This window comes from Thunnus thynnus, chromosome 2, assembly GCF_963924715.1.
Source record: "Thunnus thynnus chromosome 2, fThuThy2.1, whole genome shotgun sequence".
NCBI lineage: Eukaryota > Metazoa > Chordata > Actinopteri > Scombriformes > Scombridae > Thunnus > Thunnus thynnus.
Genome location: NC_089518.1, coordinates 34,722,965 through 34,749,982, shown reverse-complemented (window position 1 = coordinate 34,749,982; position 27,018 = coordinate 34,722,965). Strand labels below are relative to the sequence as shown.

Sequence of the window (27,018 nt, the reverse complement as noted above, 5' to 3'; positions counted from 1 at the left end):
ATCGACACACAAGTTAACAACAAAGTCCAGCTGGAAGTCAGTTTGTTTTTGACACTTGATTAAAATTCCAGTTCAGGTCCATAATGATTTGTTTTTGGTATGGAATGGAAAAAAAGGGGGAAAGGCAGACTTAAAGTCTGGAAAAAAGAAAAGAATAAAGACTCGAGGATGTCAAGATTACAGCTGCTGTTACCTGATTGTGCTTTTTCCTCACTTCCAGAAGAAGTGTTGCTGACACAGAGGACTATTGATATAAATATTCTGTATCTACTGGATCTCAGAACAGTTGAGGCTCAATAATGACATCCACTGATGGAAGGACAAGAGGAGAAAATAAGAGCAGAAGCCAAAATGGCTGATCAGTAGTCTGGGGGAATAGAGAACAGTTTTAACGAATGGGTGAATATTGCAAGTCAGTTCACGTTCAGCACACAAGCCTCACGTCCTTAAAATTGGAAATCCACCAATTTTACACATCAAAGTCTGTTTACAGGCGCTGGGGAGTACTACTATAATATATATATGAAAAACATTTATTAAGCCATTTGTGGCTCCAGAGGGAGCTGAGTGAAATCTGATAAATTGCCTCAAGTGATGTCACTTGTTTGTCAGTCACATCGGTTGGAGATTAAAGGGGATCTATTACGCTCATTTCCAGCTCTATATTTTTATTCCTCGACTCCATTAGAGTAGCTTTGCATGATTTACAGTTAAAAAAAACAAATTTATCTTATACTGGTTCAGTCTTAGCTCCTGTCTTTGACTTTCCGGAAGCCTGCCAAGGGGCAGCCGCATCAGAGTCGTGTTAAGTTACCGCTGATGCAAACCTCACATTTCCTGCTTTACTGCTTCATATTAAAAGCTTTTAAATGATCAAATAAGGGGGCTTTTATCGTGAAGAATTTACAGGAAATGAAACATGTTCCGCACCCAATTAGCAGAGCTTCTTCTGCGGCGCTAGCAACCAGTTGACACAAGATATGGAGATATTTGGAGCTCTTTGTTGAGCGGATCAGTTAGAAATAATGCAGGGAGGACTAGTACAAGCAGCCACAGTGATGATGATGTTTGATGAAGAGCTGCAGACGACCAGCAGTCTCATTATTTGATACTTTGGCAACGGTTAATAGGAACGTCTGACATTGTAACATTATATATATATATATATGACTGAAAATAAGGAAAAGCATAATAGGTCCCCTTTAAGAAGTGCAATGATAACTATTCGTTTAACTCATCTCTGTAGGCTGAACGCTGCTTCAGTTGATATTTCAAGACCGTTACAGAGAAAGCAGCTGTCAGGAAAAGGTTGATGTCAAAAGAAGGCTGCCACCCCCTCTGACTCGAATCTACTGCATGTGGGAACTGCGCAAGAACATCTAATCAGATATATTTTCGATTGAGGAGTCGGTGTGCGTACCTGCCGCACAGCAGCCAAACTCCCTGAAATCCAGGGTCCTGAAAACTGAGAATTAACTGGAAATCCAAATCTGACAGGGAAGAAGATGAAGAGGAGAAAAAAACCGTCTTGGTCTCCCTCCCTGCTCTTGGAGCCAGTTTCCACCAGCACAAACCAGCAGCAGACATCTTCATTTCACAACGGCCAGAGCTGGTGTTGGTCCAGAGGAGTCCGGTGCTAGGCCAGCTGTATCTGTCCAGAGTAGGTGGTGAGTAGGAGCATGATGGCGAATCCCGTCAGCAGGCCGGCGTTCTGGATGGCGAAGGTGAGGAGGAAGCTGCTGCCGCCCGCGTCCTCTTCCTCCCGACTCACCTCGTTCATCTCTGGAAACTGAAAAACATTTAAAAAGAGAGAAAGAACGTATTAAACTTCTTCATAAACAGGGAGAGTCAAATGAGTAGCCAAGCTCCTCTTCAGCAATACTAATATATATTAAAGAGGCACTCGGCCGATTTTACATGTGAAAGTCAATTTTCTAGTCATGTAGCGTACTATACAGCCTGTAAAATAAGCTGCATGTCTTCTGAATCTGGAGGAGCTTTGTCAAGTCTGAGAAAATTACCAAGGTGACATCACCCAGGTATCATCACCCGGGGACAGCCCCATCATGGCAACCACTTTGTTTCAGACTGAAATATCAATAACATGCTGGGTGGGTCAATAACACTTAAAAGGATGGCCATGAAATATGGTACAGAAATTCATGGTACCAAGAGGATGAATCTTCATGACTTTGGTGATCCCGACTAAAATATATTAATAGAGTGAATAAGGAACTAAAATTCTACTTTGAGAATTAACTTTGCCAAACACTGCTGGGGAAAAAAAAACTTTCTGAATTCATCTTATTTGTTGGTGACTTATTTTTCTTCTTGACATAATCAACCAAACATAAACGGTGTGACATCATGATGACATATTTACATGTTAGTCAAAATGGTTTTTTCTCTTTCCTTAAGTGGCTTGCTCAAGAGCAGCTCAGCGGCAGCTGGTGAAGAAATTATGTTTTTACTTTCTCCAACGACCTTTAGCTGGCATGGGAAATCAAATTGGAGACACTAACCATGTCTGCCAGGGCGATGTAGAGGAACATTCCTCCTGCCAGGGCGAAGATCCAGTTGGGGGAAAAGCTGTTGCCGGCCAAGATGCCAAAGCCCATGCCCAGGTAACAGCAACAGGCTGACAGGAAGTTAAAGAACAGAGCCTGCTGTATACTCATGCCAGCGTTCAGCAGGATCACAAAGTCTCCTAGTAACAAGAAGGAGAAAAAAACACAACAAAAAGAGGAGAACATGCATCAGAGTTATCTTTGCAATTACAGATTTCAAAAAAAATGTTTCATGTAGTAGCAGAAATTGTATTTGAAAATAACTATACACACACAAAAAAAGAAAAGAGCATTTGATAGATTTATTTTTGCTCTTTGACAAGAAATTAGTCATATTAACTGCACCAAAAACAAAACAGAGACAAGCAGGCTGGTAAATGTTCAAGGCAGCAACAGATCACGGGTTAAATCCTGTCCAGACTCACCTAACTCGTGGGGAAACTCCTCACACAGAATGGCCACTGAGGTGCTGATGCCCTGGAAGACGGAGGCGGTGAACGAGGCGCCGATGGCCAGGCCGTCGATAAAGTTGTGCAGGCCGTCGCTCAACGTGATCATCCAGGCCAGCGTGCCGATGTCAGAGTAGGTCGTCCCCTTCAGCCAATAGCAGCCACCGCCGCTGCTGGAGGATCGCCCCCCACTGTCTGGACTCTGGGAGTCCTGGGAGGTAAACATCATGATCATGATCATTACGGACCAATAACCATAACCATGGAGCAAAATACAGCTACACTTGCCAAGTCCTATTATTACTTAATTTTGAAAAATTGAAGTTTAATGTGTAATAACCCCTGTTCAACCCCTTTATGATACTGGTAATATCATGTCATTATAGGAAATTGTTTATAAATACTGAATATGTTGCTGTGTATCATCCCACTCTTGCCATTTTATATTTTAACTTTATTTTATCTCCCGGTGTTTTACAATCTGTGTTTGTTTTGCCATGTAAATAAAGTTTATTATTATCATATCATTATTTTGTCAATTGCTATATGTGCTTCATCTGTCTAAAAGATGTAGAAAGTCACAAAACAGCGACCGAAGGAATCATGTGCTCTTGATCTCTTCCGTCTTCTGCCATGTTTTTTTTACCTGTGGTGTCTGTGCGGGGCTGAGCATGAGCTCGCCTTCCCCGGCGTCCACCTTTCCCAACGCCAGACTGCTCGCCTCTCCGTTCTGCTGTAGCTTCTCCTTCTCTCCCTCCTCCACGTCGGGCGTGGAGTAACGATCCGCGTTGGAGTAATGACTGTGGCCATGGCTCTGAGAGACGGAAGAGAAAACAGATATTATGATCGACGAATAAGAAGAGGTTTTGTCAGATCCGTCGCTGATGGAAAGTTCCTTCCTCGAAACAAAAAAACCTTGTAATTCGGTTGTTTAACAAGAAGAAAAATCAGGGAGGAATTTTTTGAGCGTGCTGTTCTTCTGCTTCCTCTTGGTTATATACTATAAGCTCTTACTTGTGGGGTTGTGTTTATTGCCTCGATGAAGACTTCACTACAGTTCCACACAGGTTTGATTAAAAACAAAATTATTCATATATGTTTTATTTATTGCACTCTCTCATAAAAGGATCCAATTATAACCATACAGAGATCAGGTCAAACCCAACTTCTTTCTTCCTTCTTGCCCTGTATTAAGCCTCTCACGCAACATTTACTGAGTTCTTCAATAAAGTGGAGCCTAGAGTCATAAAGTGTCTCTAAGCTTGGACCATATACACAACAAAGCCACAGGTAAAGGTCAGTTGGAGTACAACGCTCCTGGAACCAGTATAAATCCATGTTTTGCTCAAGTGAAGAGATTCTCCTCTCAACACTACACTACATAACTACACTTCTTTACCAATATTTTAAAGATGAATTGACACAAACAGCTTCGGAGTGACTAATGAGCTTTACGCCTCGTTTTTGCACGAGATGTCGCAGCTGACGGCAGTAATCCAGGCGCCAAATGTGGGTCAAAAGAGTTTCTGTAATTGGATCAACAGGTTGATGTGTTACGTGTTAATTAGGCTGGTTGGACCATATGGCTCAGAGCAGAACAACCACAAGGTGGAGCAACTGTCCTCAAATCATCCCCCTCACATTTCCTAACTGATGCTTGCTTTTTTGTGAATGAAATCAGCCGATCTGCATGGCTGTGTGGATATCTGAAGCCTGTAATTTCAGTCAAGCTGGATTTACGATGTAATTTAGAGAAAAACTCACATAGAAGCAGTGTTGTGCTTTTACAAAAGTAACTTATAATTCCCACATTCAAGCTCTGGGAAACTGTTAAAACAACCTCCACATGCACTGCTACAGTACAGGCAAATAGGCAGAGTAGGCAGGGTTGCTAAGAGCCAAAAATAAGCCATAAGTCCGTTTTCTACATACATGAAAACTAACCTGATCACAGCACAGTCATGAATACAATACTCCACTTATAGGCAGGAATCAGGATTTGAAAATGATGGAAATGGGAGCACAGAAAGACAGTTATAAGCTAAAGTGAAGAAGGACTTCAATGCTAATTTCACCTGGAAAAAGTTCTGATTATGTGGATTCCATTTAAGGATTATTTTTTTCATCAGTAAACATATTGATTTTTTTTTTTTGGCTTGAACAGTTATTGTGTAAAATAGCTGACAAGTAGAGTTCTGGGAACCCCAAGTGATGTCTTCATATTGATTTTTTTTTTTTTTTGTCTGACCAAAACTCCAAAATGGGGCTGTTTTCCAGGGCAGACGTTTTGACTTGTCAAAAACAGGAAAAGCAAGAGGTGTAAATAACAACGTTAATGACAGCTCCATTACATTAATTGTCCCAGTAAGCCACGTTAAGCCACATCATCAGTGAGTGAGTAATCGGCTCATCTAAATGGAATGCAGCCAACGTTTATATCGTTAACTCCACGTGTGCTTTACCTGCTTTGACGAGTCAAAATGTCTGCTGTGGAAAGGGTCTGTAATGTTCATATGATCTATTTATTGTTGCTGTAAATGATTAATCATTTCAGCACTAATGTAGTGTTTGTTCAGAGCTGGTTTGGTCTGGTAACCTGACTGTGGCAAATAAAAACAAATTAGCTAGGAGGGAAAACTGTAGGTTGCCAGCGGAGATCATTAGATGCTCGGTATGATACTGTTGTCTATTAATGACATTAATACTGTTGTCTATTGTTAATGACAGTGAACATCCCCTCTACTCTGAATTTGAGTCTTCTGGACAACATTAAAGGATACTTCTGGTCAAAAAAAAGGGATACTTTGTACCAAATGCAATCAATATAATGAACAAACATTACTAGAATATCCCTATGTTGAAGGATCCCATTAAAATATACTGTATAACTGTTGCATATTCAGTAAATTGCTGTACTGCTCATGTTTGACCTTTTATGTATGTGTGTCTTCATTTTATTCTGTTGTTTTTAATAGTGAGACAAATTTCCTGCCGTAGTGGGATAATAAAACATAAAAAACTAATCAAAGACGAAGGTAAATTCCACCCTGAAGGACAAATAAGAATAAATGTCACATCTATCAGTCCAATACAGCATTATACAGTACAATAGTTTATTACAGTGGGGAATGTCTTCAGTTTATGTAACCTCCCGAGGGCACGGCTATGAACTTGAAGTGCCTCTGGTCCGAAAGCATGAAAAAGACTTTTAACACTTGACAATGACTGTTGGCATGTCTGCCTGTTTGTAGATTGCGCAACACCCTAATAAAACAAAACCAACACAAATATCCTCTTGGGTATCCTTATAGTCACTTTCTGAACATGAAAGTCCTCATTCAAATAAGCTGCTAACGAACATGTCAGCTACTGAAAAGCCGACATCCCGCCCGACCGGTTAAACCTGCCGCCAATTTTACAGATAATACGACTGGGAGGAATTTAATGATTGTGCTCAGAACAAATAATCTGTGAACACGGTCGGTTGCCTGATGACAGGACGTGATGACGTGGTTTTTACGTGATAAGATAAAGAATAGAGAGGAAACAGTGGCGGAAAAATGTATTATGAGAAAAAAACAAATCACTGAAATGTTGTAAGAAATCTTGAACTACATCTACCACTAAATTTCTGATTAAGGTTTAATAATCTTGAGATAAAAATCACTAATTAGCAGGTTTACCACAGATCATCATAATCTCACAATTAGGGCTCAGTAATAATTCAGTATTATTAATTATCACCTAAGAGGAATCATATCTTTTAATTATTCTACAAGAGTTTTGTTATTTTCAGTGTGAATTTTTGCATTTGCCATGTCATGACATGTATTACTATGGAAAAATATTCTTAGCAATATTGTGCTGTTGATGTCAACCATATTACTGAGCCATAAGTACAGTATCTGCAAGCAACAGTTTGATATTCCCAGGTTGTTACACTGTCATGAAATTTAATCTGAACTTTTCTGAGCATATAGAATAAAGGTGACAGAAAACTCAAGTGAAACTAAATAATATTATTCCCCTTTTTGTTGTTTTGGAAGTCCTGTTTTTGTACTTTTTTTATAAGTTGTGTCTTTGTGCATTGACCTTGGCTACGAGCTTTTTAACTCGCACCAGCTCTGTGAGGCTCACGATAACAGTTTTTGTTGAGACTGTTTCCAAAATGTTGATTCACGTGTTAATTTCCTCCATCTATATCCTCTCTAGTCAGCTTTTAATTTAAACCACTGTTCTTTGCAGACATCTGCCTTTGTTTTTTTGATTTTCAAGACATACAGTGGTGCTTTAAAGTTTGCGAACCCTTTAGAATTTGCTCTTTTTCTGCATAAATGTTTCCTAAAACGTGACCTGATTTTCATGCGAGTCCTAAAGACAGATAAAGAGACGTCAATTAAACAAATGATCTATTTATTGAGGAAAATTATCCAATGGTTCGGCTCATTTGTTTAATTGGGTTCCCTTTATCTAGTTCTAGGACTTCTTGGACGTCATATTTATGCAGAAATAGAGAAAACTCTCAAGGGTTCACAAACTTTCAAGCACCACTGTATTTCAGATTTACCATATTAATACTTAAGTAGTTTATGTGACCAACTTTTTGCTGCCAGCTTTTAGGTCTCTTTGGAACTGATAGCTGCTTTCTGCTTTGAAAACTTGTATGTAAAAGCAGTGATTATTAAAAGAAAAAAGAAATTGTCTAAGTACTCACCCCATTTTTCTGTTTGAGAAGCACTTTGAGGATCTTTTCAGTGAAGAAGAAGAGGTAAAAGCCTCCAAACACCACCGCAGACTTGGACACATAGAAATCCACCATCGGGTCGAAACCGAAGGCCTATCGTACGAGAGAGAAGATGACGTTAGCTTGAAATCACATCACATGACATCACTCAAGGTCAGTGTTTTTTTTTAAATTAGGTGTTATTTGAAACATCATTTAGCAGTTCACCAGTTAGTGGTGGGTGTAGGTGGTGTGTTTAGGGTGTGTTTGGATTTAAGTTTCACTGTCAGCTGCTGATCAAAAGGAATCTTTTGTCTCTACGATAAATCTGTCTCTGTTGGACGTTTTTGGATGATTTTACTTTTGTCGTCCGTCGTGAATAATTGAACAATCACATCAACTAAAGCTAATATCCTTTCAAGATATTGCAAAAATATTTCACAGACAACTTGAATAATGTATGTAATCATTTCCCCTCCAGTAGACACAAACTACTTTAGCTTAAGTACACACGTTTTATTTTTTTTTTTTCTACTATTGATCCCGGCTAAACTGATGCAATGAACATCCTAGTGTAACAGCTGCGAGCCTGGCGTTGATGGGTGTGTCCACCGTCTAGACGTGGTAAACGTTTGTAGGTTGGGACGTTTGTAGGTTGGGCTGCTCTGAAGGGAGGGGCGACATTGAACTTTAATCCGTGTCTTTACAAACATGTAAGCTTTCTACAGTAACCTGACTTAGTAAAGCTTATGTAAATCAGAAAATTGAATTGATTAATGGTGGTTTAGGAAGAAATTGGACTATAATCAAGCATACTTTTAATCTGGTTTCTAACGGTTGAGGGTAAAATAAAAACTTCAGACATGTAAAGTTCTCTGCAGGTTCATATATTACCAATACACTTAAAATATGCCTTGTTGTAGGGGAGAATCTGATTACTGAACCTGGTTTCTCATGTGCATGTAAATGTTTTAAGTGTCTATTTTTCTAACTGTACTCTGTGGGTTTGATGAAAAACACACTTACAGCTTCACAATATCAAACTGTTTTAAACCGAACTAAAACTACTTGCCTACTTGTCTCCCTTCTCTTGTAAAGTGAAACTTTTGATGTAATTGTCGCAGGTCAATAAAACACAAATATAATATTTACAGTCTGGACCCGTCCCTCTCAGATGATCAACAAAGACAGTTTAAGTTTTGGATTTTTTACAGTCTTCTTATTGGGAGTGATTAGCTATTATCGGAAATGAATAGTCTAGTCACAAATATGCTTTTGTCTAGAGTTAAGATTCTGCCATTTATCATCAAACACAATTTCCAATTCAATAAACCAGCTGATTAGTCAAAGACTTCCTATGAGCATTAGGATTAGGCGACATGTCGATGTATATATTGTGGTAATTATTCTTTTGATATTTCTGGTTGTGTTAGACATTACAGGCAATGTTACACATCATTTGAGCATTTGCTTTATGAAATTCTTGCATTTTTTAATCTATTCATCAATCTGATGAAGTTACTTTGATTTGACAGGTATTCAGTTAGATTTAGTTTAATTCTCATGTCGTTTTTTTTATCTATTAACCTTTTTTCTCAATTGAATTTCCACAACATTTGCTACATCATCCACCGTTGTCTTTAATTATGATTCAGTTAAGAATGGCTTTTGTCAAAGGCAGCCAACCAAACACATATTTCCATAAAAACCTTGTTTTATTCCAATTTCAGGTAAATTTGTTTTGCAAATTTAGTTTTTTTAGCATTGTGAAGTGAGTAAAATAGCTCATCTATCCTGACAGATTTTCAGTGACTAGGACTACCATGCATTTTCAATCATAAATGTTTTTTTAATCAACAAAGATAATGTCTTGAATTACTGTTGGTGTCTCGGCAAGATTACAGATAATACAACCCTGTAATTCTGTAGCTAAATATAATTCTGCACCACAGAGCTCTCACCGCAACTCTCATTCCACTTCCTGTATCTTATCAAATTAAATGAGTTGCAGTTGTAAAAAAAAAAAACTACACACCCATTTGTTTGTGATACCTTTAAGCTAAATTCCTGACATGTAAAGTTGATGTAACTGCTTTTTTTCCCCCCCAGAAACTGCATAGTAATCCTGCACTGAGGTAACCTGAAGGAGCTGCAGCTAAGTCAGTGAGTCACAGCAGCAGCGACACTACCTCTGGGATGAGCTGAAACAGGGCGTTGGAGTAGAGCGTGCCAATGGCCAGGGCTATGAAGTAGAGCAGCAGTCGCTTGTAAAAGGTTTTCTTCATGAAGGGCACCACGCTGGCCCCAACCAGCGAACACAGAGAGATCAGTGTGACACACAGGATCCCATAACCCCACACTGATCGACAGAGAAGAGGCAGAGGAAAAAGTGAGAGAGAAGAGGTAGTTAGTTGAGAACTGATTTTATCAGATTAATCACGAGGGGGAGGGGGAAAAAAATTGGAGAACATTGAGCAGTAAACACCCTGAAAAGAAAGGAAGAATTGAATGAAATCAACCTGAGGAAAAAAAAGAGAGATTTCAAAGATACCCGCAATTCTTTTTGAGAGACAACAGGCTTATTGTCAATTGAAAACAGATCAACAGGAGTGACACCACCTTTCATTTGAAGATAATAATTGGCTGTCCTTCAAAATTACAGTTTACTGACACTTCAGCACACACAAACACACACACACACACTTTGTCCTAGTTGACTCAGGTGCATCTGTATCGCTATGCTAGCCTCAGGGTAAACACTGGCAATCACTGAGGACACAAAAGGGGGCAAACACACTTTAAATAGCTCAACAGTAGCAGAAGGAGCACTGTTAACGAGGGGGTCAGGTTACAAATTTGAAGGACTCTTTAAGGGTGCTGCGCTCCATTTCTCCAGGATTGTCTTACACCAAAACTGAAATGAAAACCAAAAACTCTCTTATCAAGGTTTTGTTAAGCTATTTTAAATGCTGCAGCGGTAGAAGAGGGAGCTGCGCTTTCTCTATAAGAAAAGCTGGCCTAGATCTCAATGCTATGAAAGGTGCAGATACAAACATACAAAACACACACACACACACACTCATCACAACACCAGATGATCGTTGATGCAGTGAGTAACCAAAAGCTTTCCACAGAGCTTTTTAGAGCCCAAGAGTGAAACCACAGAGTGAAAACAGAGGCACGAACGAAGAGAGAGAGAAATAACCACAGGGCAGGCAAAGGAGCGCTTGGCCAAAGGTGCACTATTCTTCTCAACAGCCGTGTGATACTACAGGAAGTTGAAGAGGTTTTTTTTTGGTGTTTGTGTAAGCAAAGGTTCATGAAATGTGGAAAAAGATGTATAAGTAGAAAGATGTACGGATAGATGGCAAACCTCTGGCAGGAGCTGCAGGATGGCAGTGGAGTACAGCGTGCCAATGGCAAGAGCGATGAAAAAGATGAGCGCGTATTTCATATAGCGCGTCTTCATGAGAGGCACGATGAAGACTCCGGTGAGGGAGAAGGCACTGACCACTGTCACACTCAGGAAAGAAAAGCCCCACACTGGGGTCGAAGTGACAGGAAGGTTGGATAGAAGAGGAAGGTGTAACATTAAAACAAACTGCCGTACATCGTGTGTGGTAGTAACGCAGCTTGAGCACTGCAGTATCACACGTTTTTTCCTTCAATACAATCGTGATGTGATCAAATAAATGTATTCTGTTACCTAAAATCATGTTATAACGACTGGTCTCACAATACTTGAAATTCAAGCAAATAAAATAACATTTTGACATTAACATTTTGGATGTAAGCAGTTGAATCAGCTCTGCTGGCTTTAAAAAACGTTTTTTTATCTTTAAGTTGTGAAGATACTTAGAGTCAGAGGACGAGTGGTTCCCAACCTAGGGTTTGAGACCCTGCCAAGGAGTCAAAAGATAAATTGGAAGGGTTGCGAGATAATTAACTATAGGAAATAAAATAGAATAAACACATTTCTGCCACACAAATTATGTATATTTAATAACATTTTTTATAGTTCTATCTCTTCAAATGTCTAAAAACTATTCAGGTGAAACCATTTCTTCTGTCTTTGGATGAACTGATCACAACTCAGACATGCAACTTGTGACAAGAGGTTTCAAGTAGACATTGCTTTGCTTTTAAGGGTCAGAAGCCTAAAAGTTTGGGAACCGTTACATTAACCTGTAGAAAAGAAATAAGGCAGATTAGTTGAGCATTTTTGTGTCATTTTTTGTCTGAGACTGCAGCACCTGTAAAGTTTACGGGAAAGAAAGGTTAAATGCTTTTCTGCGGTGTGAGATAACTTCTCCATGCTGAGAAAGTAGAGAAAAATTAGATGAACAGGGCTGGTGGTGAAAGCAAGCATTTAATAATGTAAAAAAAAAGCAAAACAAAGTGAACAAAGACCATGCTGTAGATTTGGCAAACGCCATTATAAATATTTAGATAACAAAAGGAGTGCAGAATCTGCCTCTGTGCTGCTGGCAGACGTCCACAGCTGAGGCAAAGGAAAACAGCTCTTAATCTGCCAATTTAGTGGAACGTTTGCCTCTAAATGTAAGTTGCTATGAAAGATTACCCTCAGACTCTTAGCCACGGATGTAGTGTTGAGAGAAGGTGCAATAAGATGTGAGATGAGGTTCTCTCTTATGGCCTGTTGTCCGTATTTATATTTACTGAAGATTTTGAGCTGTCCAATCACTAATTTCTAAAAATGCAATTTGCCAACTCATATCATCGGGTGACGCAGAGATACAGTAGAGTTGTATGTGATCTGCATAGCAATAGAAACAGATGTAATGTTTGCGGACAAAAGAACTTAATACCAGCACCTACAGATAGAAATGAATGGGGCCCAGTACTAAACCTTGGGGCACACCACAAGCAATATCTGCTCTGTCTGAACAGAACTCCCCGAGTTCCCACCTGTTAGGTAACACCAAAACCAGTCTAGAGCTGTGCCAGAGAGCCCGACCCCATGTTTCAAACCTGTCTATGAGGAGATTGTGATCGACTATCAAATGCAGCACTAAAATCAGAGATTCACCACTTTGAGGAGAGATGTCTCTGTGCCATTATTTGTTCAGAAATACAACTGAGCCAATAAAGTCTGATAGATGAACATGATCCAGTTTCATAAGTATTTAAGTTGGCATTTTAAAGAGTAAAATAAGTTGGAGTTTGGCCTGGAGTTGTTCATGTTACTGACATCTACAGGGCTTTTCTTCAGAAGAGGGTGGACGAAAGCAGTTTTGAATCTCTGCAGACTAGCAGATGGGAGGGGTTGATAATGTGCGATCATTTTCTTGACAAGGAGTCAAAGACTATTATAAGAGAGCTGCTAGGAATAGGATTGAATCAGCATCACTAACATTATAACAAGAAAATGTGCTGACTGGAGAGGGATAGGTCCGACTTCAACACCACCAACAATGTGTTTTGATAGTGTATCTGATGTATGTTAGTAATCTTATTTCTGAAACAAAGCTGTAAAGGCATTACGTTTAGATAATGAGAAAAGATCAGGATCTTAACTAGTCAGTGAGATCTATAGGAGAGATGGGTTTCCACAGCATCTGCCTCCCTGCTGGTGGCAGATCTCCACAGCCTCGGCAAAGGAAAACAGCTCTCAAGCCAAAATAAGCTGCCTACAGGGGCAAGTGTAAGATGAGCTGAGGGCATATGAGTGGACATTAAGGGGAAAACAAATTTGTCAGTGGAGAGAGAGAGATAGAGCCAGAGCTCTGGGCCACTAAACAATTTCTCTTCTACCTGCTAGGGGTGAGATAAAGTGGGTTAAAAGTAAGAGCTGAAATTTATGAACTGCCTTAGCAAAGCTATAGCACAATTTAGTTTAAAAAGAAGATGAATATTGCTGCCTACAGTCATCACACACATAAAGAAAGCTGTTATTTTTCTTTTAGTTGAAACTCATGAAATACTATGAACATTCCTGACGCTGTGCTACTTTAAGACATGAGTGCTGCCGCTGCCTTGCGGGCAGAACATCACACAGGTTGACAAAAATCTCCAAGTCTGTTATTTAGCTAGCTTTTTATAACAGCCACATACTCCAATACCAATGTGGCACCCATTCACCAAGAATTCAAAGGCTTGCTGAACAACTACACTACATATTTCCAAGCCCATCAGATCGGACGCAGATGCCAAAATAGCTTCCAGGGCTCTCAAGGACGTCCTACTGAGTGTGTACAAGTCAGCAGTCTGTATGCAGTTACAATGGGTCAGCAGCCAAAGAAAGAAGAGCAGTTTATGGCCGAGATGCTTTCCCGTCTGACTCCGGACCGTCTTTACCTGGATGAGATCTCTGTGACATACAGGATATGCTGACTGAAGCAGCATCTTAGAGGATGTGTTGGCTTTTAAGCCAAAGTGAGAAATGCAATCTAAGTCTTGGCTAACTGTGCATGCTTATTTTGGCTTTCATCCCCTTTTGGGACATTATGATATCACTGTCTCTAGGCAACAAGATACACATTTGGAGCTCAGCTCTGATGAAGAAATGTGTTTTCAAGTTCTTCATTACATTCGGTTTTCATTTGTAGTATTTTAACCGAAGAGAGGGCTGTAAAATATACACTTGGGTAATTAAACTGAGTTAGTCATTAACAGAAATGGCAAAATAAAAAAGTAGCACAGTGGCAGTTTACTGCTAATACACGATGTACTCATAAACAAGCTGTAAAAAGACAACAGCGAGGTTTCACAAACCTGCCATAACAATGCCTTCACAATTTTTTTTTTTAGGTATATTTAAAATAAACAACATTTATCTAACATACAATATAGGTACAGTAACAGGAAACAGGAATCAGTGTTAACAAGATAAACACTTTATAATAACGATCATTTACAGGTCAAGTCAGTTACCTTCAGCATCTGAGGGCCTCGGGGTGTCACCGCTCAGCTCCTCCTCTTTCTGCGCTTTGCAGCTGCCGGTATCCAACTGCTGCAGCATGGTGGGACACAGCTCCTTTAAGTCTTGCCCATCCAGACGTGACTGCTCGCTGATGCTGTAAATCGCCAGCGTGTCTGCAGGTAAGCACTGTGAATAGAGACATACTCATCAGTCAGTCACCCTTCAGTCTACAGACGGTGTCATTTTTGCTTTAAATAATCAAAAAAGGCAGCATTCAGTGAAAAAACCTGCTTTTCATTTTAAACCTGAAACACAGGTGGTCAGGCACATATTGTGAGTATGTCTAGTACATGTCAGCAAAGAGATGCAGACATTAAACTTGTTATTTGTGATAAAATTCATTCAATATCAGTCAAATAGCATTTAAATTATCATGAGACTCAATAACACCCCATTGAATCCACAACTACTCAGTTTGTTGCAGGATATGCGGCTCTTGTGACCTTCCTCACCTATTCAATTCAAGTGAGATTACTTCACTTGAATGAATGCATGTAAGATTTCTGCTTTAGTCAGTTTTATATCAGTGTAAATTGACTTGATCTTTGGGTTTTGTACTGTTGGTCGGATAAAAAAAAAAAAGGTTTTTTAATTTTAATTTTCTAACATTTAGTAAATCAAACAATTCGCCAGTTGAAAAATATAATTGTCAGATCTAACAATAAAGAAAAAGAATTGTTAGCCACAGCCCTAAACCAACTATGGGGAAGGCGACTTTATTTGAACAGCACCTTTCAACGCCAAGATGTAGATATGATGTAAAACAAACACAAGACAAAAGACACGTTTAAATAGAGTTAAAAGGAGCTAAATAAAGACAAACTATTAGACAAACATATAGTATGTTGTCTGCTTCAGGTGCCAAATACAAAAACTCTAGATTATTTCAAAGTTTCTTAACATTACGAACTTTTAACAACAACGTAGATTTGGACAGATGCAGAGGATGCTTCGCAGTCGTTAACATGTCGATATGAGACGTACAGTAATGTCAACTCTGGAAATCTTATCTAAGGAATCAAATTCAAAGGTCACATTGAAACAAAGACGAGAGAAACTGTATCCATGGAATATATTCCTATACTAGGACACAAAAGCCAGTTATTATTTCATCTACTGAGGACAAACATCTGAGTCAAACACAAGTGGGGCTTTTGATAGTGACTCAATGCGTAATAAAAGCGGATGCATCACTTTATTAAATGTTAACAAAAATCAAACTCAATCAGCACAACAACAAAAAAAAATACTAATTAATGGTTGTATAACTGTTCTCTGCACAAACAAATTTCTCTTTTTCATTCCAAGTAAAAGACAGGAAGTCACATGTGATGACATGTGAGCCACAGATACAGGAGTGCAACGTGTTCAGTGAGTCTATGAGAAGTGTTTAACAATATACTGTAAGGAAGGAAAGTTGTTCTCTAAGTCACATAACTGTACAAAGACCGGCACTTCCCCTCTTTTGTCATGTTTATACAGCTAAAGAGAGTCACACAGTGATGCATCCCCTGTTCTTCCTGAAAGTTACCTAATCGAACATCTGAATCACATGTGATCTTAACCACCTCTTCTATTTAATTTCTCTCAATTTTTTCTTGGCACCATAATTCAGGGTATTCAAAGCAGATCAGTCAGTGAGTCAATCATCCACAACTCTAAGCATGGGAAATATGCTAAAAATTTCAGCTATCTGGCACCGGTGGCTCCTGCTTCTTCCAGACAGGACTAAAGCTGGATTTACACTTCTGCTTCGGGGTGTTGTGGAGGCTCCGAGGCACCGCCGGAGGTATTGCCACAGCTAACGTCCACCTCCTCAGAAAATTTTAATACACGTCAGCGCTAAAGAGAACCACATGTAGACACGTACAGTACAGTATACTGTGTGTGTGACTGGTCAACTTGAGCTGTCAGAGGGCACTCATGCTTGTTTTCTTGGGTTAGGTTGTGTTTGCTTTATTATTTGTTAATACAAAATGTAACGCTTAATAGAGCTCACCACAGAGGAATGATCACACATCTAAAACTTGCTTTTATTTGAGTTATTTCATAATAAATTATTTGTGTAAATGACCGTTAGTGTATAAACTTTGCTTTTTTATTAAGGAGCCAGTCATAACACTAGAAATTTCCGGTGCAAATAAGCCTACAATCACTGCTCTCAATCACAGTCTATATCAAGTCGATTAAAGAAGGTAAACACAAATACTTTGAGTATATGATGAACACTTCAACCTCAAAACATGTTTACAAAGAAGTATAGATGCAGCTTAAACTAGACCATCGACACTAGAGGTCTTCAAGGGTCCGACAGTTTGGACCAGATCTGAAACAGACAAATGGAAAACCTACCCAAAAATGACAAAAAAAAAGATGGTTGTACCTGATACAAAATGCAGACGACTCAAACAAAGCCGAGATTGGTGGATCTTGCAGCCAGTGTTTGTGTTCCCCCTCTAGGGAGCACAAACACTGGCTGCAAGATGTAACATGCAACTGTGGTCAAAATGAGAACAAATGAGTCATTTTTACCTGGAAACCGACATTCATTTCACACTCTCGATCTCACAACAACAAGTCATTTTTCTCTCCTGTATGATTATGATGCACTACAGAATCAGAGCTGAAAGTCAGTGCGCTTGAATCCATTAAAGTATTGGAAATGCAAACACAAAGGCTTGAGACCTACGACAATAGAGAACAGGATCCTACCGAGACCTGATTAGCCTGAATATGATTCAGACACTGCTCAACTGTAAACGGTTATTAGCGATGAAGACTTCTAACCTACGTTCATAATGAGACCATCTCAGTAGCTGCTGAAAGTCGATGCAGAAGCAGTTGTAAAAGATATAAAGAACCTATAAACAAAATTTAAAAATGCGTTTGCTTTATTGGTGAAGTTGTTTCAGTGCACTTTTTGTTTTCAGTAGAGGGTACACAACAAAATTGTGCACACAACCTAACAAAATGAAACAGCTAGTGGCTAACATTATATCAAGCACAAGTCTTCTTGAACTTTCAGCTTTCTTTACATCAGCCTTTCAAATGCTCCCAAATATTTACTTTTTTTTAAACAGATGCCAAAAGCAGTTTCAGCAGAGGGTAGACAACAAAGTTGTGCACACAAACTGACAAAATGAAACAGCTGATAGTTAATAAGTACAAGCCTTCTTAAACTTTCAGCTTTTTTTGCATTTACTTTTTTTTAAACAGATGCCAAAAAATGAAAAGATGCCAAGTGATGGTCCATCAATTCAAGGTCTAACGTAAGTCATTTTATCTTTTCTATTTATTCTTAGATCATGTTTCCTAATTGACACTTGTGGCCAGACTCAGTCAAAAACATCACAACAGTATTCATGTCACACGTGGTTGTTGCGTAACTTCAATCAGAACTGTTACACCAACCACAACCGAGCTCTCTATCAATCAGGTTACTCAAAGTGTTAACACAAGATAAGTAAATGTTTCTGTTCTCACCTTGGAGCTGTTAGATTTGGGAGGTGCGGTTGTAGGTGTTTCAGCCACATTGCTGCCCTCGCTGTCGCCGTCACCTTCACCCTGGCGCTGGCTGAGGAGAACCAGCAGGGAGCGTAGCTGGGGCACCGTGATGGTGGTGTTGTCGCCGTGGCGAGCCAGCAGGTCTTGGAGCACCTGTGCGGGGGACTGGGTCTGACTCTCCCCCTGACCTGTTACTCGGCCCAAGGGGCAGAGCAGCACGGCCAGGGCCAGGACCAACATTAGCTGCGAGCGGAGGAGGGTGATGGTGGAAGTTGTACGGCCATGGGGGGACCAGATAAGCATGGCTTCTTCACTGGCTGGAGGACCTTTATCTGTGAGGGGGAACAAAGAAACCTTTAAAAAATCTGACTCCAAATTGCTGAAAGATTGTAATTATACTCTTAATTATTTTAAACTCTTAACTGCCACATCAAGTCAGTAAAGCATCAAGTTTACCAGCCTCTGTGGTTGTGTCATGATGTAGCCAAAACTCTTCTAATTAATTAGTGTGAAGCAAATATGATCAATTAATCAGTCAGTTGCTGAGCTGTATCAGACGCATCTCATCTCCTTACCAATGTAGTTAGTGGATGAGGGTTTAGACAAACACTCATTAATTACACAGCCTTTGTTGTGTGACGACAGGTCCCTGAAGCTTAATAAGGCTGATATTAGATTTCATAAAATTGTAATACTTTCATTTGATCGTTATTTCAGTCCACGTGGGAGCCCTCCACTACCAGACGCTGCGTGAAACCCTGAGTTGACCGAAAGACCCACCCAAGTTACAATGTACACAGGGTGGCAGGAAGCCAGAGGGATAAACACAACCACCAATTACAGACAATTACAAACAATTACACACATCCACCACGCAACACACACACACACACACAGAGTCAATGACACCAGTGTAACAGATCAGGAAAATAATTCAAGAACACTTTCTTAAACATAAATTAGACATACATTGATTTATCATACCGTTAGTATTGATATGTTTTTTAAGTGATATCAGCTAATATTATAATGTGCTGCCTGTGGAATTGGGACTTATATGAATTTGTAATGTTAGTTCAATTTTAACTGATTTTGAACACACAAGAAATAAAAAACAAACAAACATTTGAATCGACCAACGTAGGTAGGACAGAATTCCGACGCCATAAAATCACATCAAAATCTAATTTTTTTTGCATTCCTGACATAAACATGAATGTACACACACCACATACAAGGTATGCTGTTATGTTGGCATGCCCCTGTACCCAACACACAGTACATTGATTCATTTCAGTGTACCCTCCAGGTCCTCATGCAAAGTCAGGCTGAATAAACAGACCCATTCATTTTTTTTTTTTTTTTTTTTTAAAGAAATGCTCACCTTTTCCTACAGAGCCTCTAATGATAGAACGGTGCGTAAAGCGCCTGAGTCAGTCTGTCTGCCCTGAGGCTCCGAGCATGCTGAGCGATGCCCACAGGTTACCTGGGAGCAGAGACAGAGTCGAGGAGGAGGGGGCGGGGGGGATAGCGAGCACAGAAGAAGAAGAAATGCCTGAAGAGAGCAGCAGGCTCCTCAGGAGTTCAGTGGACTGTGGAGAAGAAAGAGAGAAAGAGAGAGAGAGAGAGAGAGAGAGAGATAAAGGTTACGACTCACCGGTGAGGAAGAAAGGAATAGGAAAGAGTGGAAGAAAAAGAGGCAGTGAAGAAGAAAAGAAACCTGAAATGGCAGCCGCCAGCTTAAATCTTCATTCAGGCCCCAAAAGTCCAGCGCTGAGCCAAACTCACACCAGTCCTTCACTGAAACTGCGATGAGTATTCCTTGTTGATTCCTCTTCCACTATATAAAGCGAAGGCCATTTAGTTGGCTGGCAGTGAAATCAGAGAGGGGGGGGGGGAAACTGCAGCTGCAAACATCCAATTTGGCTGCTGTAGAGGACACAGCTCTCTGCCAACTGATATGATCAAGGCTCTGTCACTTAGGGCAAAGAAACCAACGCGTGACCAGAAAACTGCTGGTTTAAAACCCCTCAGGTCAGGAGAGTCAAGCTAAGCAAAGGAAATGAGAAACAGTCTCCCCTCTCTGAATAATATACACTACTAAGATGCCCTTGAGCCAGGCAGCAAACTCCCAGCTGCATGTGGCCAAAATATAAATCTGTATCACCGCTGAGCAGCTGTGAGGAAATGTGAATCTATATATATGAATGCAGGGCTGAAACTTGTGACCGAGTGTTACCGAACTCAGTCGGCTTTCCCCAGATAAAATACAGCTTTAAAAAGGTCAGTCTGTCTGCCTTTTCTCACTTCTAATTTGTGTCCAGACACCAACTTTTCTCCTTCATCTCTCTGAGCTGAGGAGGTAGAGAGAAGACTCTCCCTCTCCCCACTGAATTGTATTTTTCCTCACAAACTTCCTCCTCTGCTTGCTCTAATGCGACCTAGTTGTATGAAAAGAGTAAACACAAGGTAGAGAAAACAGGAAGAACTCCCTCGTAAACCTCTTTAGCTCTACTTTTTTTTTTTATTATTTATTTCCGCAGCACTTCTCTGTTACATAACTCTGAAAGTTGCAGGAGCTCTGAACCTTGCCCTCCTTACTACAGGCTGATATCAACAAGTCATTTATCAAAACTTGCTGTTTTTTTAATCCGTTCTGTATCAGTAAGTTTGTCGGAAAAAAACAAGCAATTAGAAGACGTCACATTGAGCTCTAGGAAATCACTCGAGAAGCCATTTCTTCTGCTTTTGGTTTAAATACTTGACAAATAAAGGTAACTTCATCACACTGATGCAAAAATCCTGTTTCCAATTCCCACAGATTAGCAGCGTTGCCAGCAAAGGTTTAACACAAACACAGATATTACTGGGGTGGCTAAATCAAAGTGAGGAAGCTAATAACCTTCATCAAATTTAATGAAGTTCTATGCTGTTAATGGTATGGTATAGTATTTTAACATATATACTTACTTATTTTGAGTATCAATGAATTGTTTTGAGTCATTTTTTAAAGAAAAAATAATAAAATTCTCTTGTTTCAGCTTCTTAAAGCTTCCTGTGAATATTATTTCTGGTTTCTTTACTCCTCTATGACAATAAACTGAATATCTTCTGGGTTGTGGACTGTTGTTCTGGACAAAACAAGACATTTGAGGTTGCGTCTTGGGCTTTGGGAAACAGTGATTGACATTTTTCACTATTTTATAGACCAACAACTAATCAAATAATCACCAAATTAATTCAATATTGAATAACCTTTAGTTGCGGCCCTAAATAGGTAGGTAGAGTCAGATCACCCCAACCTTGCATGAAGTTTTTTCTGGTGTTATAGCGGCTGTAAGCCACAGTGGTCGACACTAAAGCCTGCTCTTCTTCTCCCTCTAACACCCAGGAAAACATCCAGAGGTAAAGTGATAGCTACCTCTCTCCTCTTCCACATTTATTTTTCATTAGAGAGAGGAGAGTGTACGTGAGGAAATGTTTGACAAAAGGCAGCAGCACATGGGTAAAACATGAAGACAACCCTGGGTAAACATGCGCCTTCATTTGTTGTCATTTGGATGTCAGCACGTTGCACACGGCCACACACACACACACACACACACAGGTTACAGGCAGTACACACGTGGCCTGTAACAAAAATGAGCATGCCACAACATTTACACAATGGCTCTAAACAACCGAGACAAAGCCAAAAAGGAGAGTAATATATTTCCATTATGAAACAAAAGACTTTATGGGAGATGTGGTCTTAAATTCGAGAACCAAAAGCACTTACTTAAGCACCGGGAACGAGCAAAAACATCACATGATTTAATCATCATCACATCAACATACCACAAGATATCTGCCAATGAGATACTGTATCTGTATTTAAAAATGTCTTCCATTGAAGCAAGTTTTATAGTAAGTAGTTGTTATTGTCACTTTATTGTATCAGATGTTGTTTATGTTGACATTCATTTAATCTTGAGTGATGTTTACTATATAAAAATGTCCTTTTTGACAGTTTTTTTTTGTTTTTACATTCTCATAACATCAATATCTGGCTCTATTCTTAGTGACAGGAAACTAGACGAGACAATCAGTGAGGAAGAGTAGCTGTTAGATTGCTGCCTGTCACTTTGCTTCCTCGGCTGTGATAATAACTTGGTACAGATACTAAATATACACATGCAGTCAAGCTCCTCCTAAATAACCTCTTCTTCTTCTCCTCTTCTGCTCTGGAGAGGATAACAGGTCCAAACAGCTCGGCTACAATAAACACCGAACAGGAACAGATGCCATTTGCGCTGGTGAGCAGACATTTGGTCTCGGTCTGTTGCGGCTACGGTTCCAATCAAAACAATGCAGAAACTACTTTTAAAATGTCAGCACGTCAGGTCAGAGCGGTGTCGCCACATATTTAGACACCCAAACAGAGTCACTGTGCCCGTTCTCGTGATATGTTTGTGTGTGTGCGTGTGTGTGTGCATTAAAGGGTCCAAGGCCTGTTTGAAAACGTGGAGATAAAGGGAGGTGGGAACAGACTGACAGTCTGCAGCAGAGACATAAAGTCCTTCACCACGACTGTGAAGGCCTCTGCCGTGATGTTAAATACGAGTTTTACAAGAGAGCCAGCGGCAGAGGAGAAAGGGAAAGGGAAGAGCAGGACGAGAAACTGTTTAGTCACAGTCTGCTAGACTCCAATCCCAAAGGCATGCAGCTGATTCTACTCTGCTCAGATCCATCTCAGAAATTCATCCTTTTGTCCCGGTTTGTCTTTTACTTCCTTCTCATGACGTTTTCGTCAGATTGCAAACCACAAACGAGCTGCAAGCAAACATCTAAATATAGAAAACGGAGAAAGTAGTGAACAAACACGCAAATGTTGTCAACTATTAAATTAATCACCAACTATTTTGATAATCGGTTAATCGTTTTGAGTCATTTTAAAGAAAAAAAACGTCCAAATTCTCTGATTCCAGCTTCTAAAATGTGAATATTTTCTGGTTTCTTTAGTCATCTGTGATAGTTCACTTAACATATTTGGGTTGAGGACGTCATCTTGGGCTTATACATTCTGTCAACAGGCAATCTGAGCACAGGGAGCGAGATAGGGAACGTGTTGATTAGGCTTTACCAGGCAACCGGAGCAACAGTGTTATCAGCACTACTGTCGCATTTCACACACACACCTCACACTCACACACGCACACACTCATGGTTCGTACCGACATGTGTAAACACCGCTTACTGAGAAATTTCCCTTGTCATCATCAACTTTACCAGCTGACTGAGCAGAAATAAATTCTCTTGATTTGATCCAACGGGAGAGCGCAGGCTGAGGCTTTACCGACAGGTGATGCTGCCAGTATAAACACTCATCCACCAACCAGGTAGTGAACGACACATGGAAAGAATTATATATTTATGCGGCGCACAGAATCGTACGAGAGAGATGTTTAGCCAGGATTTATGTCACCAAACGAGCTATTAACATTCCCATCCCACACGCCTTTTTAAATAGATGACTGTATAATTGTGATGATGCGTAATGTCTGAGCTAAACAACACCCTAAGAAGAAGTTTAACTGTCAAGATGGAAAAGTGTTGCCATACTAGTGTGCACATTCCTTGCTGCCGTGACCAAGTGCTTGCTCATGGGGGGAATTTTGGGTCTCTGTAAATTAAAAAGAGTATGTTGCTCTTAAAGTGAAAAAGAAAAGTGTCATGAATTAAAACTGACATGACACGTCAGAGTTCTGTAAAAGGAGGAACAAATGCAATGAAGGCAAAGTCATGACTGATAACAGTGCTGATGGAAACTTTGTCAGTCACCAAGCAGGGTGTAAGCTAATATCACTGACATGTTTCAACCTAAAGATCAGAGGTGGGGGTTTTTTTTTTTTTGGACAGAGTCTTGAGTGCTCAAAGAATATGCCTTTGTTTCGATAAATCCCTTTAGACCATACCCTGAAATGAACTGGACTTTGAATCAATCGCTGGTTTGCTGGCACCCTGCTGCATTTCTGGCCGCATTAATACCACCTGTAGACCGGTGAGATTGCGCAAAACCGCTGGCAAGAACATCTATTGCATCAGCCGCATCCAACACGGGCGTGCATGTGTGTCCCCCTTGAGCTCAAAGTAGACTGTGTAGACTACAAACCTTCATCCATTAGTCAATCAATCTGAAACTATTTTGTTAAACTAACTATACTTATTAGTCAAGTCATTTTTTTAAGCAAAAATGCCAAAAATCACCTGGTTTTAGCTTCTTAAATGTGAATAATTGATGGTTTTCTTAATTTTCTAGGATAGTAAATTGAATATATTTAAGTTTTGGACAGTTGATTGAACAAGACAAGACATTTGAAGACATCAGTTTTTTCTAACATTTTATAGACTAAAAAAAAATGTATTTATCAAAATACTCAGAACAGCAAACCAGTGAAAATCTCATTAGTATGGATTTGTGGCTCATGTATCATGTTAGTTCTGTATCTGATGGGGTCTGGTGATCCCACGCTAAAACTCACGGTACCCAAGGGCAAGTGTCCAAGAACGGCCTGATAAGTTAAGATTCCTGACAAAATGTATGTAAAGCAAAGACTTAACTTCTCCTAACCGCATAAATAACACAGTACCTTTCATCGACGGAGACACAAAAACAGCAAGCGACCCCTTTGCAGATGTTTCTTAGTTCAAAGCAGTTTGTCCCTCAAAGCAGACTCTGGTTTGTCTTCTCATGGCTTCACACTAAACTGTCTCATCCCATCTCAGCCTCTTTATATACTGCTGGAGCAAAGGACAGATTAAGCTGCACAGCAGCTCATCAACCTTTACCCAAGAACCATAATTATTGTTTTGCTAGATCTTCAGGCTGATATCATCAACCAAGACTGTCATTAGATGAGAGAGTGATAGCTGCGGGCATGCTGTTGGTTCACCGAACACATTGTCCATTTGCTCTACTCATCCTGAGTGTACAACAAAGGACCTTTAACCATAAAATTAAAGGGTTTAGACATGACTTGGTTTGGCTAAACCCCCCACTTTTACCCAGAGGCCAGCTTAGAGGTCAGGGAACCAGAAGTGGAAAGGAAATGCACTGAAGTCCTGCACGTAAGCGCTATTTTGAGGTACTGGTCTTAAGAATTTCTATTATGAGAGGTTGCACTTGTACTTCACTACATCTCAAGGTGTAATATTGTACATTTTCAGTGGCTAGCTACATTAAAAACAAGAGTCAACTGTTTATATTTGGAGTACCTTGAACACATCCAACATTAAATTGCAATGTAAGGGATTAATGCATTAATGATTAACACTCTAAAACCCTGAAATTGTGTTTACTTTTTGTTGTATGCGCAACATTTGTAGAGCTGCCTCTAACGAATATTTTCATTATCAATTAAACTGCAGATTATTTCTATAAAATGTCAAATAATAGTGAAAAATGCCTATTATATTTCCCAGTCAAAGGGAATGTCTTCATACGTCTTGTTTTGTCCGACCAACAATCCAAAACCCAAAGATATTCGGTCTACGAACATGTATGACAAAGGAAAATCGTTAAATAATCACATCTGAGGAGCTAGAAGCAGTACATTTTGGTATTTTTTTGCTTAAAATTACCAAAATAATTATTCTTTTATCGAGCATAAATCATCTCTTCTCATTTTGAGATTAATTTTTTTGTGCGTGGTCCTTGTAAAGTTGCACCATGTCCTTCCTATCTCTCGCATTGACACGCACATGTTTACACACAGGGTCTCTCTCTCCCGCTCTGTCGTTGACAACCTCTGTGATTTTGTACAAAACCAAAACAAAGCTGCCAAATAATGGACAAGATCCACTAATACATGGAAACCAAGCAGTCGCAACATTTAGTATAACTTGTACTAGCTTCATTAGCTAAAATTATGAATCCTCGACTCTAAGTTACTAACTACAGTCCAGAATTAGTCGGCTTAACAGCTTCAGTACATAATTAAATATCTTTACGGTTAATATTGAGCCGGTTTCAGCGGCTAGCTAGTGTAGAGTAGGAAACAGTTATATTGTAGCCAGCTTCTTATTAGCCTTGACAGTTAGCTTACCTGGTGATGCTGTTAAGGGCAGAAAATAAAGCTTTTGACGTCAACTCCTCTCCACAACAGCGTCCCTCTGGCTCTGACGGATCGTAATAAATAAAATTCAGTTAAAGAAAATGTCTCCGGTACGCTCAAGTCATTCACAGACGGACGTTAGGGTGCTTTTTTTCTCAGCCGTCCTCCCATTCAACAAACCACACAGCGCCAGTGACAGCGTGGTGGTGTCGTCTTCGGCAGTGACGTCAACAGGACACAGAGTTTCGTTTCCTAGGATGGTGACGGAATATTCCGGGAAGACCCGCCCTACTCTGCCTCTGATTGGCTAGTCTTTGTCACCTTCGTTGGTTACATTGGTAACCAACGATTGCGCATGAGGAGTGGGATGGTCAGGGTAGGGTAAGAATATAAGAGTCAGAGCCAATCAGAGGCAGAGTAGGGCGGGTCTTTGCGGAACTATCTGTCGCCATCCTAGGAAACATAAACACGCCAACAGGATGGGTTTTCGAAATGGCCGCGTCGCCCTCGTGCGATAGCTGTTGGGTACTACAACAGCTCAAAGCTGAACAAAATGTTTTATTTGTAGATTGAAACCGATTCTGGTCGCTGTGAGTTATTTTTTTCACTTCTGTTCACACAAGTTGCGAAGAAATTTCTTCCTAAAGCGATTTCGATGTGAGAGATGAACAAAATTCACAGTTCTTGTTAAAGTTACGTTAATATGAGCCTTCAGCAGCCCGAGTTAGATAAATCAAAT

The 27,018-nt window shown here is 39.9% G+C and overlaps 1 protein-coding gene across 4 annotated transcripts; it reads right to left on the bottom strand.

Annotated features, from left to right (window-relative positions):
• Positions 1–1,572: 1,572 nt before the first annotated feature.
• Positions 1,573–26,487, bottom strand: slc39a14 (solute carrier family 39 member 14). 4 transcript variants are annotated; one of them, XM_067572002.1, is made up of 11 exons: positions 26,271–26,487; positions 19,907–20,026; positions 19,571–19,778; positions 18,166–18,518; positions 14,634–14,808; positions 9,929–10,098; positions 7,731–7,853; positions 3,663–3,830; positions 2,993–3,227; positions 2,523–2,707; positions 1,573–1,789 (listed from the first exon to the last, which is right to left on the bottom strand). In XM_067572002.1, exons 4-11 carry the CDS (start codon positions 18,487–18,489, stop codon positions 1,637–1,639), a joined length of 1,533 nt encoding a protein of 510 aa, XP_067428103.1. In that variant the 5' UTR covers positions 18,490–18,518; positions 19,571–19,778; positions 19,907–20,026; positions 26,271–26,487; the 3' UTR covers positions 1,573–1,636. The 4 variants fall into 4 exon arrangements, with proteins under 4 accessions (XP_067428103.1, XP_067428095.1, XP_067428118.1 ...); XM_067571994.1 differs by lacking the exons at positions 19,571–19,778; positions 19,907–20,026 and adding an exon at positions 24,816–24,963; XM_067572017.1 differs by lacking the exon at positions 19,907–20,026.
• Between the last annotated feature and the right edge of the window lie 531 nt (positions 26,488–27,018).

Coding starts and splice junctions, on each gene's coding strand:
- slc39a14 (XM_067571994.1), bottom strand. Junction 14,809..18,165: donor CCAAATCTAACAGCTCCAAG/GTGAGAACAGAA, acceptor CTCTATTCACAG/TGCTTACCTGCAGACACGCT. Junction 10,099..14,633: donor GAGGCCCTCAGATGCTGAAG/GTAACTGACTTG, acceptor TCTGTCGATCAG/TGTGGGGTTATGGGATCCTG.